The sequence below is a fragment of the Ovis aries genome, chromosome 5 (assembly GCF_016772045.2).
Source record: "Ovis aries strain OAR_USU_Benz2616 breed Rambouillet chromosome 5, ARS-UI_Ramb_v3.0, whole genome shotgun sequence".
In the NCBI taxonomy this organism is placed as follows: Eukaryota; Metazoa; Chordata; class Mammalia; order Artiodactyla; family Bovidae; genus Ovis; species Ovis aries.
In genome coordinates, this window is record NC_056058.1 from 50,405,459 (window position 1) to 50,418,235 (window position 12,777).

The 12,777-nt window shown below is 47.8% G+C and overlaps 1 protein-coding gene and 1 pseudogene across 8 annotated transcripts in view; one reads left to right on the top strand and one right to left on the bottom strand.

The window, feature by feature from the left end:
* Positions 1 to 12,777, bottom strand: part of ARAP3 (ArfGAP with RhoGAP domain, ankyrin repeat and PH domain 3) — a 29,580-nt gene that overhangs the window by 1,605 nt on the left and 15,198 nt on the right. For 6 of the 8 annotated variants that reach the window (XM_027970348.2, XM_042250597.1, XM_042250598.1 and 3 more), the window contains 13 exons: positions 9,175 to 9,387; positions 8,806 to 8,911; positions 6,021 to 6,168; positions 5,629 to 5,697; positions 3,403 to 3,477; positions 3,190 to 3,304; positions 1,386 to 1,514; positions 1,154 to 1,287; positions 835 to 917; positions 701 to 736; positions 532 to 595; positions 296 to 433; positions 55 to 93 (listed from right to left, as the gene is read on the bottom strand). In XM_027970348.2, coding sequence (XP_027826149.1) covers positions 55 to 93; positions 296 to 433; positions 532 to 595; positions 701 to 736; positions 835 to 917; positions 1,154 to 1,287; positions 1,386 to 1,514; positions 3,190 to 3,304; positions 3,403 to 3,477; positions 5,629 to 5,697; positions 6,021 to 6,168; positions 8,806 to 8,911; positions 9,175 to 9,387 — 1,349 coding nt within the window. Of the gene's footprint in view, positions 1 to 54; positions 94 to 295; positions 434 to 531; positions 596 to 700; positions 737 to 834; positions 918 to 1,153; positions 1,313 to 1,385; positions 1,515 to 3,189; positions 3,305 to 3,402; positions 3,478 to 5,628; positions 5,698 to 6,020; positions 6,169 to 8,805; positions 8,912 to 9,174; positions 9,388 to 12,777 lie in introns of those variants that run through there. The other 2 variants (XM_027970346.3, XM_027970349.3) reach the window with 2 other exon arrangements.
* Positions 7,104 to 7,980, top strand: LOC105608312 (methylosome subunit pICln-like; annotated as a pseudogene).

Sequence of the window (12,777 nt, forward strand, 5' to 3'; positions counted from 1 at the left end):
CAGCACAGAGCACAGGGCTGACAGGCACAGAACTGGAGCAGGCACAGTACTCACAAAGAACATGGACAGGGTCCTCCGGTTGTGAAGTCGCCGCTGGGCACAGGTAGGGTGGGGAGGCAAGGAGGGAGAAACACAGAGACACAGTGAGGCCTGGCAGCAGGAGCTTCAGGTGGAGAGTTGGGGCACAGAGAAGGCAGAGTGGGCACCAGGCTGGCAGACATGCCATTTCCTCCTGCAGTGTGGCCAGGGCATGGGCAGGGACCCTGAGGCATTGGGCAGGCTAGGGGAACCTCACCAGGGTCTGATTGGCAGACAGGAGGGTGGCCCCACTGTCATCCCCACGGATGGGCAGCAAAGGCATGGTGCCAAACTTCTGACGGGCGAGGTCAGAGGAGGAATGGCGTCGTAAGACCACTGGCTGCTGGTCATCGTGCTGGAGAGAGGGCAAGGGGAGGCACCGGTGGGCATGGGAGGTACTGAGGGTAGAGCTGGGCCCACAGACCTGGCTCTCAGCTCCCTCCTTCCCCTTACCTGGGCTTTGAGGATGCTGGTGGTCCAGTCCCACATCTCATCCTCGTCTGTGCAGGACAGGTAGCTGGGGGTGATCAGAGTGGGATCACCAGGAGGGAAGGGGTCACAACTAGAGAGGTGGAGGATAGGAAAGGCCGGAGGACAGGGAGCCTGGCTGGGAGGTACTCACAGGTGCATCTTCTCCAGCATCAATGTGAAGCCCCATCTGTGAAGCAAAGGAGACCAGTAATGGGTGATCAGGAAGGCCAGAGGGGTGGTGGCATTTCATGCCTCTAGAAGGGTGGACTGGGGGGAAAAACTCACGGGGTGGGAGGCTTGAACTTTTTGCGGATTCCCAGGTAGACCTTGGCATCTTCCAAAGGCCACTCTCGTTCCGGTTTAGAGCTCTGACAACATGAAGGCCAGCAGTGAGGTTGAGAGGTGAGAGAGAAGGATCATGGTTAAGGAGGTCAAGAAACCATGGAAGCACTGGAGTTGTATGAAGCCAAAGGGTCAGAGAGGTCAAAGGGCCAGGGAAGCAATGAGACTGCTGGAAAAATGGCCTGTGGAGTGACAGGGTTGAGCAGTCAGGGCTCCTCTCATATAGCCACCCAGGCTTCCTCCGCACTCGCCCAGGGCCCACCTTCTTCTCCTTGAGCAGCAGCAGGCAACGGCCACGCAACAGAAAGAATCTCTCCTGGAAGCGGTTTCCCAGCAAGCGGGGGGGCTCCTCCCGACACCGCAGCAGCCCCACCCGTGGGCTCTCACGCCGGATACCTGAGCACAGATGGGCAGGGCAGGGCTAGGTGGAGGGTCCCTGGGAGAGGCCTGGGGTGGGGGGTGGTGGTGGTGCTGGGCTGAAGAAGGAGGCTCACCTGTGAAGAGGCAGCCAGCATGGGCCAGAGAGACTTTTCTCAGGAGCAGGGAGGCCGAGCAGGGCTCTGGGAGTTGGCACCATTGGAGGGCCTGCTCAAGGACCCTTTCCTTGGGGTGCAGTGGCCGCTCTAGGGGGCAAGGTGAGGGTAAGTGTCAACCAGATATCAATCCACAGCCTGGCACCCCCTCCTCCTTGCCCACCAGTCACTCATTCACTCATCCAGCCAGCCACAGGCATAATTTAGCACTGACTGTGCCCGGCATCGGGCTGCCCTGGGGATACAGTAGGGAGCCTGAAACACCCAGCCTGCCTTCACAAAGCCCACAGCCTGGCAAGGGAGCAGAGAGTAACAGATAAGTAAATCAGGTAAAGACAAACCATAATTCTGAAGGAAACAATAAAAAGCTGAGAGAGAGAAACAGGGCAGCTACTGAGATAGGGTGACCAGGCAAAGCCTTTCAGAGGAAGCATTTGAAGATGAGACACAGAGCCTGAAGGAGTGTGAAGAACAAGCCAGAGATGGGGGAAGAAGACACCAGGGACGACGAAATGCAACACCAAAGGCCCTGAGTTAGGAAAGATGTGCTTGAGGAACTTAACAGCCAGCGTGGCTGAAGCAAGGAAAACACGTCATTTGAGATGAAATCTGAAGAGTGAGTGCCAGATATTTAGGGTCTTGTGGGCTAGAATAAAGGGTTTGAATTTTATTTTAAGTCAATGGGAAGCCACTGGAAGGTTTTAACCACGGGAGTGGCATGATGATATTTATGCTTGAACATGCTCATTGACTGCTGTGTGGAAAGTGGATTGTTGGAAAGCAAGAAGGGACACTGGCCAGCTGTGCCTTATATGGAGCTGTCCATTTTTGTGGTTAGTGTTGGGGTGCAGAAAGATCACGATGACTTCAACTAAAGTGGTAGCAATGGAAATGGAGAGGTGGTATATTTAGAAAGATACATTTAGACTCAAGAGGACTAGTTAGCCAGTAGGTATGAAGATGAAGGAACAGAAGGAGTCCCTGAGGACTCCCAAGTGTCTGGCCTCGATAACTGGGTGAATGCTGATTCAATGACTGAGTCAGGAAAACTAGGAAATGGCTTGGGCTTTTTGTCAGGGGAGGGGGTTGGGAATTGAGTTTGGTCTTAGAATTTTTTAATCACTTTTTTCTTTTTTTTTGGTTGTACACCTGGCATGTGGGACCGCTGGTTCCCCAACCAGAGATCAAACCTGCATCCCCTCCAGTGGAAGTGTGGAGTCTTAACCACTGGACTGCCAGGGAAGTCCCGGTCTTAGGCATTTAAAATATGAGATGTTACAAGATGTACAAGTGGAGGTGTCAAGCAGGCAGCTGGCTATGTGAGTCTGGAGCTCAGAGGAGGGGACCACACATAAACATTTGGGGCCAGCTTATTAGTGGTATTTAGAGCCACAGGAATGGATGAACTCACCCAAGGAAACACATAGACAGAGAAAGGAAGAGGGTTGAGGATTGAGTCCCAAGTCCCTCCAGCAACTGGAGCCTGGGCAAAGTAGAAAGAGACACCTCTTTTGAGGTGAAAGAGAAACCAAGGGTCTTTAGGGCCCAAAAGACAAGAGGACAGAGAGGAAATAGATCCCACATGCCACAACTAAAAATCCCACTTGACGCAACTAAGACATGGCACAGCCAAACAAATAAATACAAAAAGGAAAAAAAAAAAGAAAGAAAGACGGAGAGGACAGCTGCGCATCTGGTAACCCAGAAGTCTTGGTGACTTTCACCCCGAACACGCGTGCAAGCGCACATGCGCTGTCATACGCACCAAGCTCCCCGTGCTCTCGAATCTCAAATGTCACCCACAAGTCCGTCCCAGCTGCCGTCCCCCGAATCTCCAATACTTGGTTGGTCAGCTCCTCAGCAGTCAGTGTGGGGGACACCTGGGGTCAGGGCATGAGCAGAGGACCCATGCGGGTTAGGCCACTGCCCCTGCTGCCCGCCACCCTCTCACCTCCCCTCCTGTCCCCTCAGGACTCACCTTCAGGGTGACACAGTTGTCTGGGAGCTGCTGCTCTATGAAGACCTCCATGATGAGGTCTCCAGCCTGGGACAGCTGAGGGGAGGAGTAAAGAAATGAGAAGGACACAGACAGTACGAAGAATCAAGGTTGTCTCATGAGTGCTTCCCCCACAGAGGCCTCCTCTGAACCCTCACCCCAAACATCCCTCAGATCCTTTAAAGAGAAGAAACTCCAGGCGTGGTGGCACTGTGTGCAGTAGCGCTTGAGAGGACAGTCTGGAGTCTGGGTTCCAACTCTGCCACTCGCTACAATACAGCCTTGAATAAATGACCCTTCAAACCTCAGTATCTTTGAAAAAATGGGGCCACCTACCTCCTAGAGTTGTGTGGCACTAAAGATAATCACGATGGTGTGATCACTCACCTAGAGCCAGACATCCTGGAATGTGAAGTCTAGTGGGCCTTAGAAAGCATCACTACGAACAAAGCTAGTGGAGGTGATGGAATTCCAGTTGAGCTCTTTCAAATCCTGAAAGATGATGCTGTGAAAGTGCTACACTCAATATGCCAGCAAATCTGGAAAACTCAGCAGTGGCCACAGGACTGGAAAAGGTCAGTTTTCATTTCAATCCCAAAGAAAGGCAATGCCAAAGAATGCTCAAACGACCACAATTGCACTCATCTCACACGCTAGTAAAGTAATGCTCAAAATTCTCCAAGCCAGGCTTCAGCAATACATGAACCATAAACTTCCAGATGTTCAAGCTGGTTTTAGAAAAGGCAGAGGAACCAGAGATCAAATTGCCAACATCCACTGGATCATGGAAAAAGCAAGAGAGTTCAAGAAAAACATCTATTTCTGCTTTATTGACTATGCCAAGCCTTTCACTGTGTGGATCACAATAAGCTTTGGAAAATTCTGAAGAGATGGGAATAACAAACCACCTGACCTGCCTCTTGAGAAACCTGTATGCAGGTCAGGAAGCAACAGTTAGAACTGGACATGGAACAACAGACTGGTTCCAAATAGGAAAAGGAGTACGTCAAGGCTGTATATTGTCACCCTGCTTATTTAACTTCTATGCAGAGTACATCATGAGAAACGCTGGGCTGGAAGAACCACAAGCTGGAGTCAAGATTGCCGCGAGAAATATCAATAACCTCATATACACAGATGACACCACCCTTATGGCAGACAGTGAAGAGGAACTAAAAGCCCCTTGATGAAAGTGAAAGAGGAGAGTGAAAAAGCTGGCTTAAAGGTCAACATTCAGAAAACGAAGATCGTGGCATCTGGTCCCATCACTTCATGGGAAATAGATGGGAAACAGTGGAAACAGTGTCAGACTTTATTTTGGGGAGCTCCAAAATCACTTCAGATGGTGACTGCAGCCATGAAATTAAAAGACGCTTACTCCTTGGAAGAAAAGTTATGACCAACCTAGATAGCATATTGAAAAGAAGAGACATTACTTTGCCGACTAAGGTCCGTCTAGTCAAGGCATGTATGGGTGTGAGAGTTGGACTGTCAAGAAGGCTGAGCACCAAAGAACTGATGCTTTTGAACTGTGGTGTTGGAGAAGACTCTTGAGAGTCCCTTGGACTGCAAGGAGATCCAACCAGTCCATTCTGAAGGAGATCAGCCCTGGGATTTCTTTGGAGGGAATGATGCTAAAGCTGAAACTCCAGTACTTTGGCCACCTCATGCAAAGAGTTGACTCATTGGAAAAGACTCTGATGCTGGGAGGGGTTGGGGGCAGGAGAAGAGGACGACCGAGGATGAGATGGCTGGATGGCATCATGGACTCGATAGACGCGAGTCTGAGTGAACTTTGGGAGTTGGTGATGGACAGGGAGGCCTGGCGTGCTGAGATTCTTGGGGTCGCAAAGTCGGACACGACTGAGCGACTGAACTGAACTGAACTGAACTGAAAGAGAGATTACAGGTGCTTGGAATATAATTCGTCCTCAGATGTTAACTACAGCATTTATTATTCTTCTCACTTCTTTGTCTAACTTAGCTAACCCTTCCTTGGATCTCTATACCTGGAACTGAAGTGCTCCTGCCACTCTTCTGTAATGAAGAACCCTCAGGGTAGAATAAATGGAGGAAATCCTAAACCAACCACCCCTCCCCAAGGCACTTCTCTCCTTGGGTTTCCTGGAGCCCAGAAGCAGAAGGTCACCTTCCTATCTCGATGTCCCCTCCTGGCCCACTCAGAAGTCTAGGGACAAGACAAGTTACCTGCACGTCCTTCCAGGTGGTGATAAGACTGACCTCCAAGTCAATCTGGGCTACCTGGTCAGGGTCGATCTGTGGAAGAGCCAAAAGGGTGTGTGTCTGTGTGTCTGTGTCTGAGTGTCTGTGTGCATTAGCGGGAGGCTGCTGGGATAGGGGGTAAGCCCAGAGACATGTGCAAGACCAGAGCCCATGGAGGAGAAGGGGAGAGGCCAGAAGAGCTGAGAGCTAAGGGGCAAGGATGTTAGGAGTGCGGTTACAGGAGACGGTGCCCAGGGCTCTGGGATGGGGTTCCTGATGCAGAGGGCCTTTAGAGGGTGAGGTTAGGGGTTTGTTGGGACAAGCAGGATCCAGCGCCCAGGGAGAGGGACCGTAGGTCAGGGGTCGGGAAAGCTTACATCAAAGACAGAGATGTAGCCATCGATGAGCTCCTGCAGTACTCGCACCTCGTGCTCCCCCCGCCCATCTGTCTGGAACACGCTGGGCGCGAACAGCAGTGCCAGGTTTCGTGTGCACATCTGGTTCAGAGAAGCACACTTCTGCACCCTGTGGAGGGGTGTGAGGGTCTCGGGTGGGTACAGCAGTCATTCGCAAACACTTATTGAATCCCTGCTATATGCCTGGGCTAAGCACTTGGGCTACAGCAGTGAGTTAGACACAACCCTGCCCTCAAGGAGCTCCCAGTCTAGGGGAGAGACAGACTTATACATAGGGGTCAGCAAACTTTTTATGTAAGTTTATAGATAGTAAATATTTTAGGCTTTCATGCTGTGCCATCTGTCACAACCCCTCAACGCTGCTCTAGGAGTGTGAAAGGAACCATGGAATATATATAGAAGAATGGGTATGACTTTACATTTTATGCAAAACTTAATTTACAAAAATAAGCAATGAGCTGGATTTGGCCCAGAGGCCGTAATTGTCCAATCTGTAATCAGTACCATACAACAGAGGTTCATCCTAGAATCATTAAAAAATCTGTCTCTCCCAGTCGACTGGTAAAGGTAGACCTGCATCTTATTCCTCTTTGTGTCTCCAACATCTAATCCTTTGCTGCCATAGAATATTAAAGAAAACAAAATAATGCTGATCGTTCACCATTTCTAAATGCTTACCACATATATGCCAGGTGCTGTAGAAAGTTTACAAGTACATCATTTAAATCTCATATAACCTATGAGGTGGATGGTGGTGGTGATGGTTTAGTTACTGAGTCATGTCCAACTCTTTGCGACCCCCTGGAGTCTCTTTGCCCACCAAGCTCCTCTGTCCATGGGATTTCCCAGGCAAGAACACTAGAGTGTGTTGCCATGCCCTACTACAGGAAATCTTCCCAGACCAGGGATTGAACCCTGGTCTTCTGCATTGGCAGGAGGATTCTTTACTGCTGAGCCAGCAGGGAAGCCCATGAGGTGGATACTGTACCTTATACCATCTTCCTATTACAAATGAGGAAACTGAGGCTTAAAGAAAACAGATAGAGCCAGCTCCTGGCCGGTGTCTCAGCGCTCCTCTCAGTAATGAGCTTCCTTAGAAGTTTCCTGCCACCCTGGTCGGCTGAGGGCCTATGGCAGCAGCAACCAGACACCAAGGCTGTGCTGAACGGGAAGGGCCTCGGCACCGGCACCCTTTACATCGCTGAAAGCCGCCTGTCTTGGTTAGGTGGCTCTGGATTAGGATTCTCTCTGGAATACCCCACCATTAGTTTGCATGCAGTATCCAGGGACCTAAACGCCTATCGGTGAGAGCATCTGTATGTTATGGTGAATGCCAAATTTGGAGAAGAATCAAAAGAATCGGTTGCTGATGAAGAGGAGGAAGATAGTGATGATGACATTGAACCTATTGCTGAGTTTAGATTTGTGCCTAGTGATAAATCAGCACTGGAGGCAATGTTCATTGCAATGTGTGAATGCCAGGCTTTGCATCCAGATCCTGAGGATGAAGATTCAGATGATTACGATGGAGACGAATATGATGTGGAAGCCCATGCAGAAGGCCAAGCCACACTGGAGAGATTGGAAGGAATGCTTTCTCAGTCTGTGAGCAGCCAGTATAACATGGCTGGAGTCCGGACAGAAGATTCAATAAGAGATTATGAAGATGGGATGGAGGTAGATACTACGCCAACAGTTGCTGGACCGTTTGAGGATGCAGATGTTGATCACTGAAAATGATGGATGCTGCTTTAGGATTCTGCTCATAACTGTAGGAGAGAACTTGGTGCCTCTTCCACTGTGGAGTGGGTGTTGATGAAAGTCTTTTTCTTTCTCCAAAACTTAGCTGAACCAGTTCTTTCTTGAGACAGAGTATACTGAGACAAGAAGCTGTCACCAGCACAAGAAACTATGACCTTTATTAACAAAGGTGAATTTACTTAACCAGAAGGGTATTTGTAGTTTATGATTTACCCCAAACTGTTGTGTCTAGGTGTACTCTCTGAGTAGGCCTATGATTCCCACCTTCTCTATATGCATCCTCAAAACCTAGCAGGATTAAGTGGTGGAAATGCACTGGCGTTTGAAGGTATAGGTAGACTGCGTGGGAAAGAGAGGCTGAATCTAAGCTATACTCCTTAGGGCCTACAGATACCCTTAACTCCTTAAAAAAGAAAAACAGAGGTCTCAGAGAAATCCTAATCTCTGCACTTTCCATAAGGATAAAGATCTTTTTACTAACTGGGGACCCAGGTCAGTTAACTCTAGGGAGCCTCTTCAGAAACAGCCCAGCCACACGTACTACCACTAACACAAGTGCTCCTGCCTAGCCTTTGCTCCTTTCACCAAGTTTCATCAGTCTGCTCTGTTATAACCGCTTAGGTTGTATCCTTTCATTGCCAGCCTCTCAGGTCAGTTTCTGTTAAAGAACAAGCGGAATTGGGATGAAGTTCTCAAAGTATTTCAGATAATTGTTTTGTCTTTGTGATAGCTTAACAAATAAATTTAGGTTTTCTATTAAAAAAAAAAAAAGAAAACATAATTTATCCAAAGTCATGTGCTAGAATAGTGGAGTCAGATTGAGGCCTAGGTCTGTCTGACCCCAAAGTCCATCCTGTGAACCTTTATGCTGTTACACCTTCACTGAACAATTGTCTATGGGATGGATATGTGAATGTAAGTGAGGGATTGGACAGAGGTGATGAAGGGTCAGGGGGGAAACCTGCAGGAGTCTGGCTGTACTGACCGATAGAGATGCCCAATGAGGGTGGCCAGTGTGCGGCGGTTGACCCGTGGCAGGCAGCCAATCACTTCTTTGTATTTCTCCAGGCGCTGGTTCTTCTGGGGCAGCTCTGGGGACATGATGGGCAAGGAGTGGAGAGAGTCAGGGAAATAAGAGCAGAGGGATTTTTAGAGAAACAAACCCAGGATGGATGTTTCTCTGCCCCTTCCCACCTTTCCCTGAGCTGAGTCCCTGGGTGGTCAGCCAACTGTGGCAGAAGTATTGGGGTGGGGGCTGTCCAATCCCACAAGGGTGCCTCAGAGATTCTGGGAGGGGGGGCGTGGAGTTCCTGGTTGGGTCTCCATTGCCCGTGAGGCTCTTAAGAGTACCCACCAGCAGCCTCCCTCCAGCGAGGCAGCAACCGTGCAGAGGTCACAGGATCATCAAGCTCTCGAAAGAAGCGTTTGAGCGTGTCGGTGACATCCTCCACAAAGTGTTCCCCTGGTCGGAGCCTCACAGACCGGGCATCCCGCCGGAACTCAGCCAGCAGCTTCAGGCTGCGGGCACGGGCACCCCCTTTCCGGTATACGCCCTCCAGCCGGAGCCCTGTGAACAGCCAGCATCTCAGCTCACCGCTGCCCAAGACCTGCTATCACTCACCCAGTGCCCTGTCTGTGACCCACCTCCCCCCATACTGTACGTGGCTATCAGGGGTAGGATGGTCAGACAGAAATCAGCCTCTCTGGTCTTGCTGCTCGGGTCCCTACTCCAGCCCTCGCCTTCTGAAGGTCCATCCCTAACCATGCCATCACACTGCAGCTCCCTTCTCTCCTCACCACTTTAATCTTTAAATAGCACTCTATGAAATCACATCACACTCAGGACATGTTATTCACAGGTTTTGAATTTATGAATTCATCTACCTGCTAAAATGTATTTGGAACCCCCAAATCAATACCCATGGCACTCTGCAGTCACCTATGAACATGCACAAATGGAGAAAATTTTCAGTTGCCTGATGAACATTTTCCCAGCTAAGCCTCAAGCGGTAAACAAGTGTCATTCTAATGGTATATTTAGAGCCACGTATTTTTGCATTCTTGTTCTTCTTTGGTGGGGGGGAATTTCACTGTTTAAAATGGCCCCCAATTTAGGGCTGAAGTGCTGTCTAGTGTTCCTGAGTACCAGAAGGTTGTGATGTGCCGTGTGGAGAAAACACGTGTCAGGTAAGCTTTGTTCAGGCATGAGTTATAGTACTGCTGGCAGCAAGTTCAAAGTTAACAAATCAACTGTATAGTAAATAAAGTGCCTTTAAAGCAGACTCATGGATACAGAAAACAAACTAGTGGTGACCATTATGGAGAGCGAATAGGGGAGGAGCAGTATACTGTTAGGTATAAAATAAACTGCAAGAATATACTGTATAACACAGGGAAAACAACAAATATTTTAGAGTAACTATAAATGGAGTACAATCTTCAAAAATAGTGAATCACTATATTGTACCCCTATAATTTACCAAATATTTTACATCAACCATACTTCAATAAAAATAAAATAAAAAAATTTTAAAAGATGAAAGCTTGGATCTATACTCAATATCTTATAATAACCTATAATGGAAAAGAATCTGAAAAAGAATATAGGTATTATATATTTATACACACATACACACACACGTATGTAACTGAATTACTTTGTTTACACCTGAAACTAACACAACATTGTGAATTAATTATAATTCAATTTTAAAAAGAGAGGAAAAGAAGATGAAAACTTAAAAATATTAAAAGTGTCTTCAGAATGCAAACTAGTACAGCCACTATGGAGAACAGTGTGGAGATTCCTTAAAAAATTGCAAATAGAACTACCTTATGACCCAGCAATCCCACTGCTGGGCATACACACCGAGGAAACCAGAATTGAAAAAAAGTGTCTTCAAGCAGAAGCATACATAAAACAAAGTTCCATGTTGATCAACTGATGAAAATATGACCAGAATTTCCCAGGAACTTAACTCTGTATTTCCACTGGGGCAACAGTTCAGCATTCATTGATCCAGTGTTTTCCGTGACTTTATAACTGCCATGAATCATGAGAACTGAGTGTATTTGTTTTTTTAATTATTACTCATCATTCCCACCAGTCTCTGAGCTTCACAGAACCTTCCTCATTCACTGCCCCTCTTGCCATGGCTGGCACAGGGGAGCAGCTCAATAAATATGTGTTGAATGAAGAGTGGCGGTACAAGATCTGTGGAGCAGCAGGGAAGAACAACCAGACTTTCTCCAGGGCTTTTCACTGAGCGAACACATGTGAGGCTGAGAAGCGGATGGGGTCTAGTAAGTTTGGGGAGTCAGTACATGAGGCTACTGCAAAGGCGTGGAGGATGTCTTTAACCACTGACTATCCATTGTCTGTGTAGTAAGCACAACTATTTGTAGGCGCATGGATGTGCCTTTTTCCCCTTTACTGTCCTCCTTAGTTTTCTGAGAATTTTCTTCTCAAGAGTCCAGCCCTCTAAAGAGGGTTTGCTGGGGGAAAAGAATCAATTTGATCCTTACTTGGTAAAGAGAAAAAAGCAGAGGTGAAAACTCACAAAGAATTCTGGGAACCCCTTGCATAGTTCATCCTTTATGGCTGGAAAACCCTCCCACACAGAATAATTCTACTCAGACCCTCAACGATTTTGCTGCTCAGCTTGCCTCTTGCCAAATAGCTGCGCTCTCTCTGTTCTCCATAGCTCTGCATCTCCAGTCACATCTGAGGGCCCTGCTCCTTCCATGCCCACACCCCAGTAAGAGTGGCTATGGAACACTTCAGTTCAGTCGCTCAGTCATGTCTGACTCTTTGTGACCCTATGGACTGCAGCATGCCAGGCCTCCCTGTCCATCACCAACTCCCGGAGCTTACTCAAACTTATGTCCATTGAATCAGTGATGCTATCCAACCATTTCATTCTCTGTCGTCCCCTTCTCCTCCCGCCTTCAATCTTTCCCAGCATCAGGGTCTTTTCAAATGAGTCAGTGCTTCGCATCAGGTGGCCAAAGTATTGGAGTTTCAGCTTCAACATCAGTCCTTCCAATGAATACCCAGGACTGATTTCCTTTAGGATGGACTGGTTGGATCTCCTTGCAGTCCAAGGGACTCTCAAGACTCTTCTCCAATACCACAATTCAAAAGCATCAATTCTTCTGTACTCAGCTTTCTTTATAGCCCAACTCTCACATCCATACATGAGTAATGGGAAAACCATAGCATTGACTAGACGGACCTTAGTCGGCAAAGTAATGTCTCTGCTTTTTAATATGCTATCTAGGTTGGTCATAACTTTCCCTCCAAGGAGTAAGCGTCTTTTAATTTCATGGCTGCAGTCACCATCTGCAGTGATTTTGAAGCCCCCCAAGATAAAGTCTCTCACTGTTTCCACTGTTTCCCCATACATTTGCCATGAAGTGATGAGACCCAGATGCCATGATCTTAGTTTTCTGAATGTTGAGCCAGCTTTTTCACTCTCCTCTTTCACTTTCATCAAGAGGCTTTTTAGTTCTTCTTTGCTTTCTGCCATCAGGGTGGTGTCATCTGCATATATGAGGTTATTGATATTTCTTCTGGCAATCTTGATTCCAGCTTGCACTTCATCCAGCCCAGCGTTTCTCATGATGAACTCTGCATGTAAGTTAAATAAGCAGGGTGACTATATACAGCCTTGACGTGCTCCTTTTCCTATCTGGAACCAGTCTGTTGTTCCATGTCCAGTTCTAACTGTTGCTTCCTGATCTACAGATTTCTAAAGAGGCAGGTCAGGTGGTCTGGTATTCCTATCTCTTTCAGAATTTGCCACAATTTATTGTGATCCACACAGTCAAAGCTTTTGACAGTCAATAAAGCAGAAATAGATGTTTTTCTGGAATTCTCTTGCTTTTTCAATGATCTAGCAGATGTTGGCAATTTGATTTCTGGTTTCTCTGCCTTTTCTAAACCCAGCTTAAACAT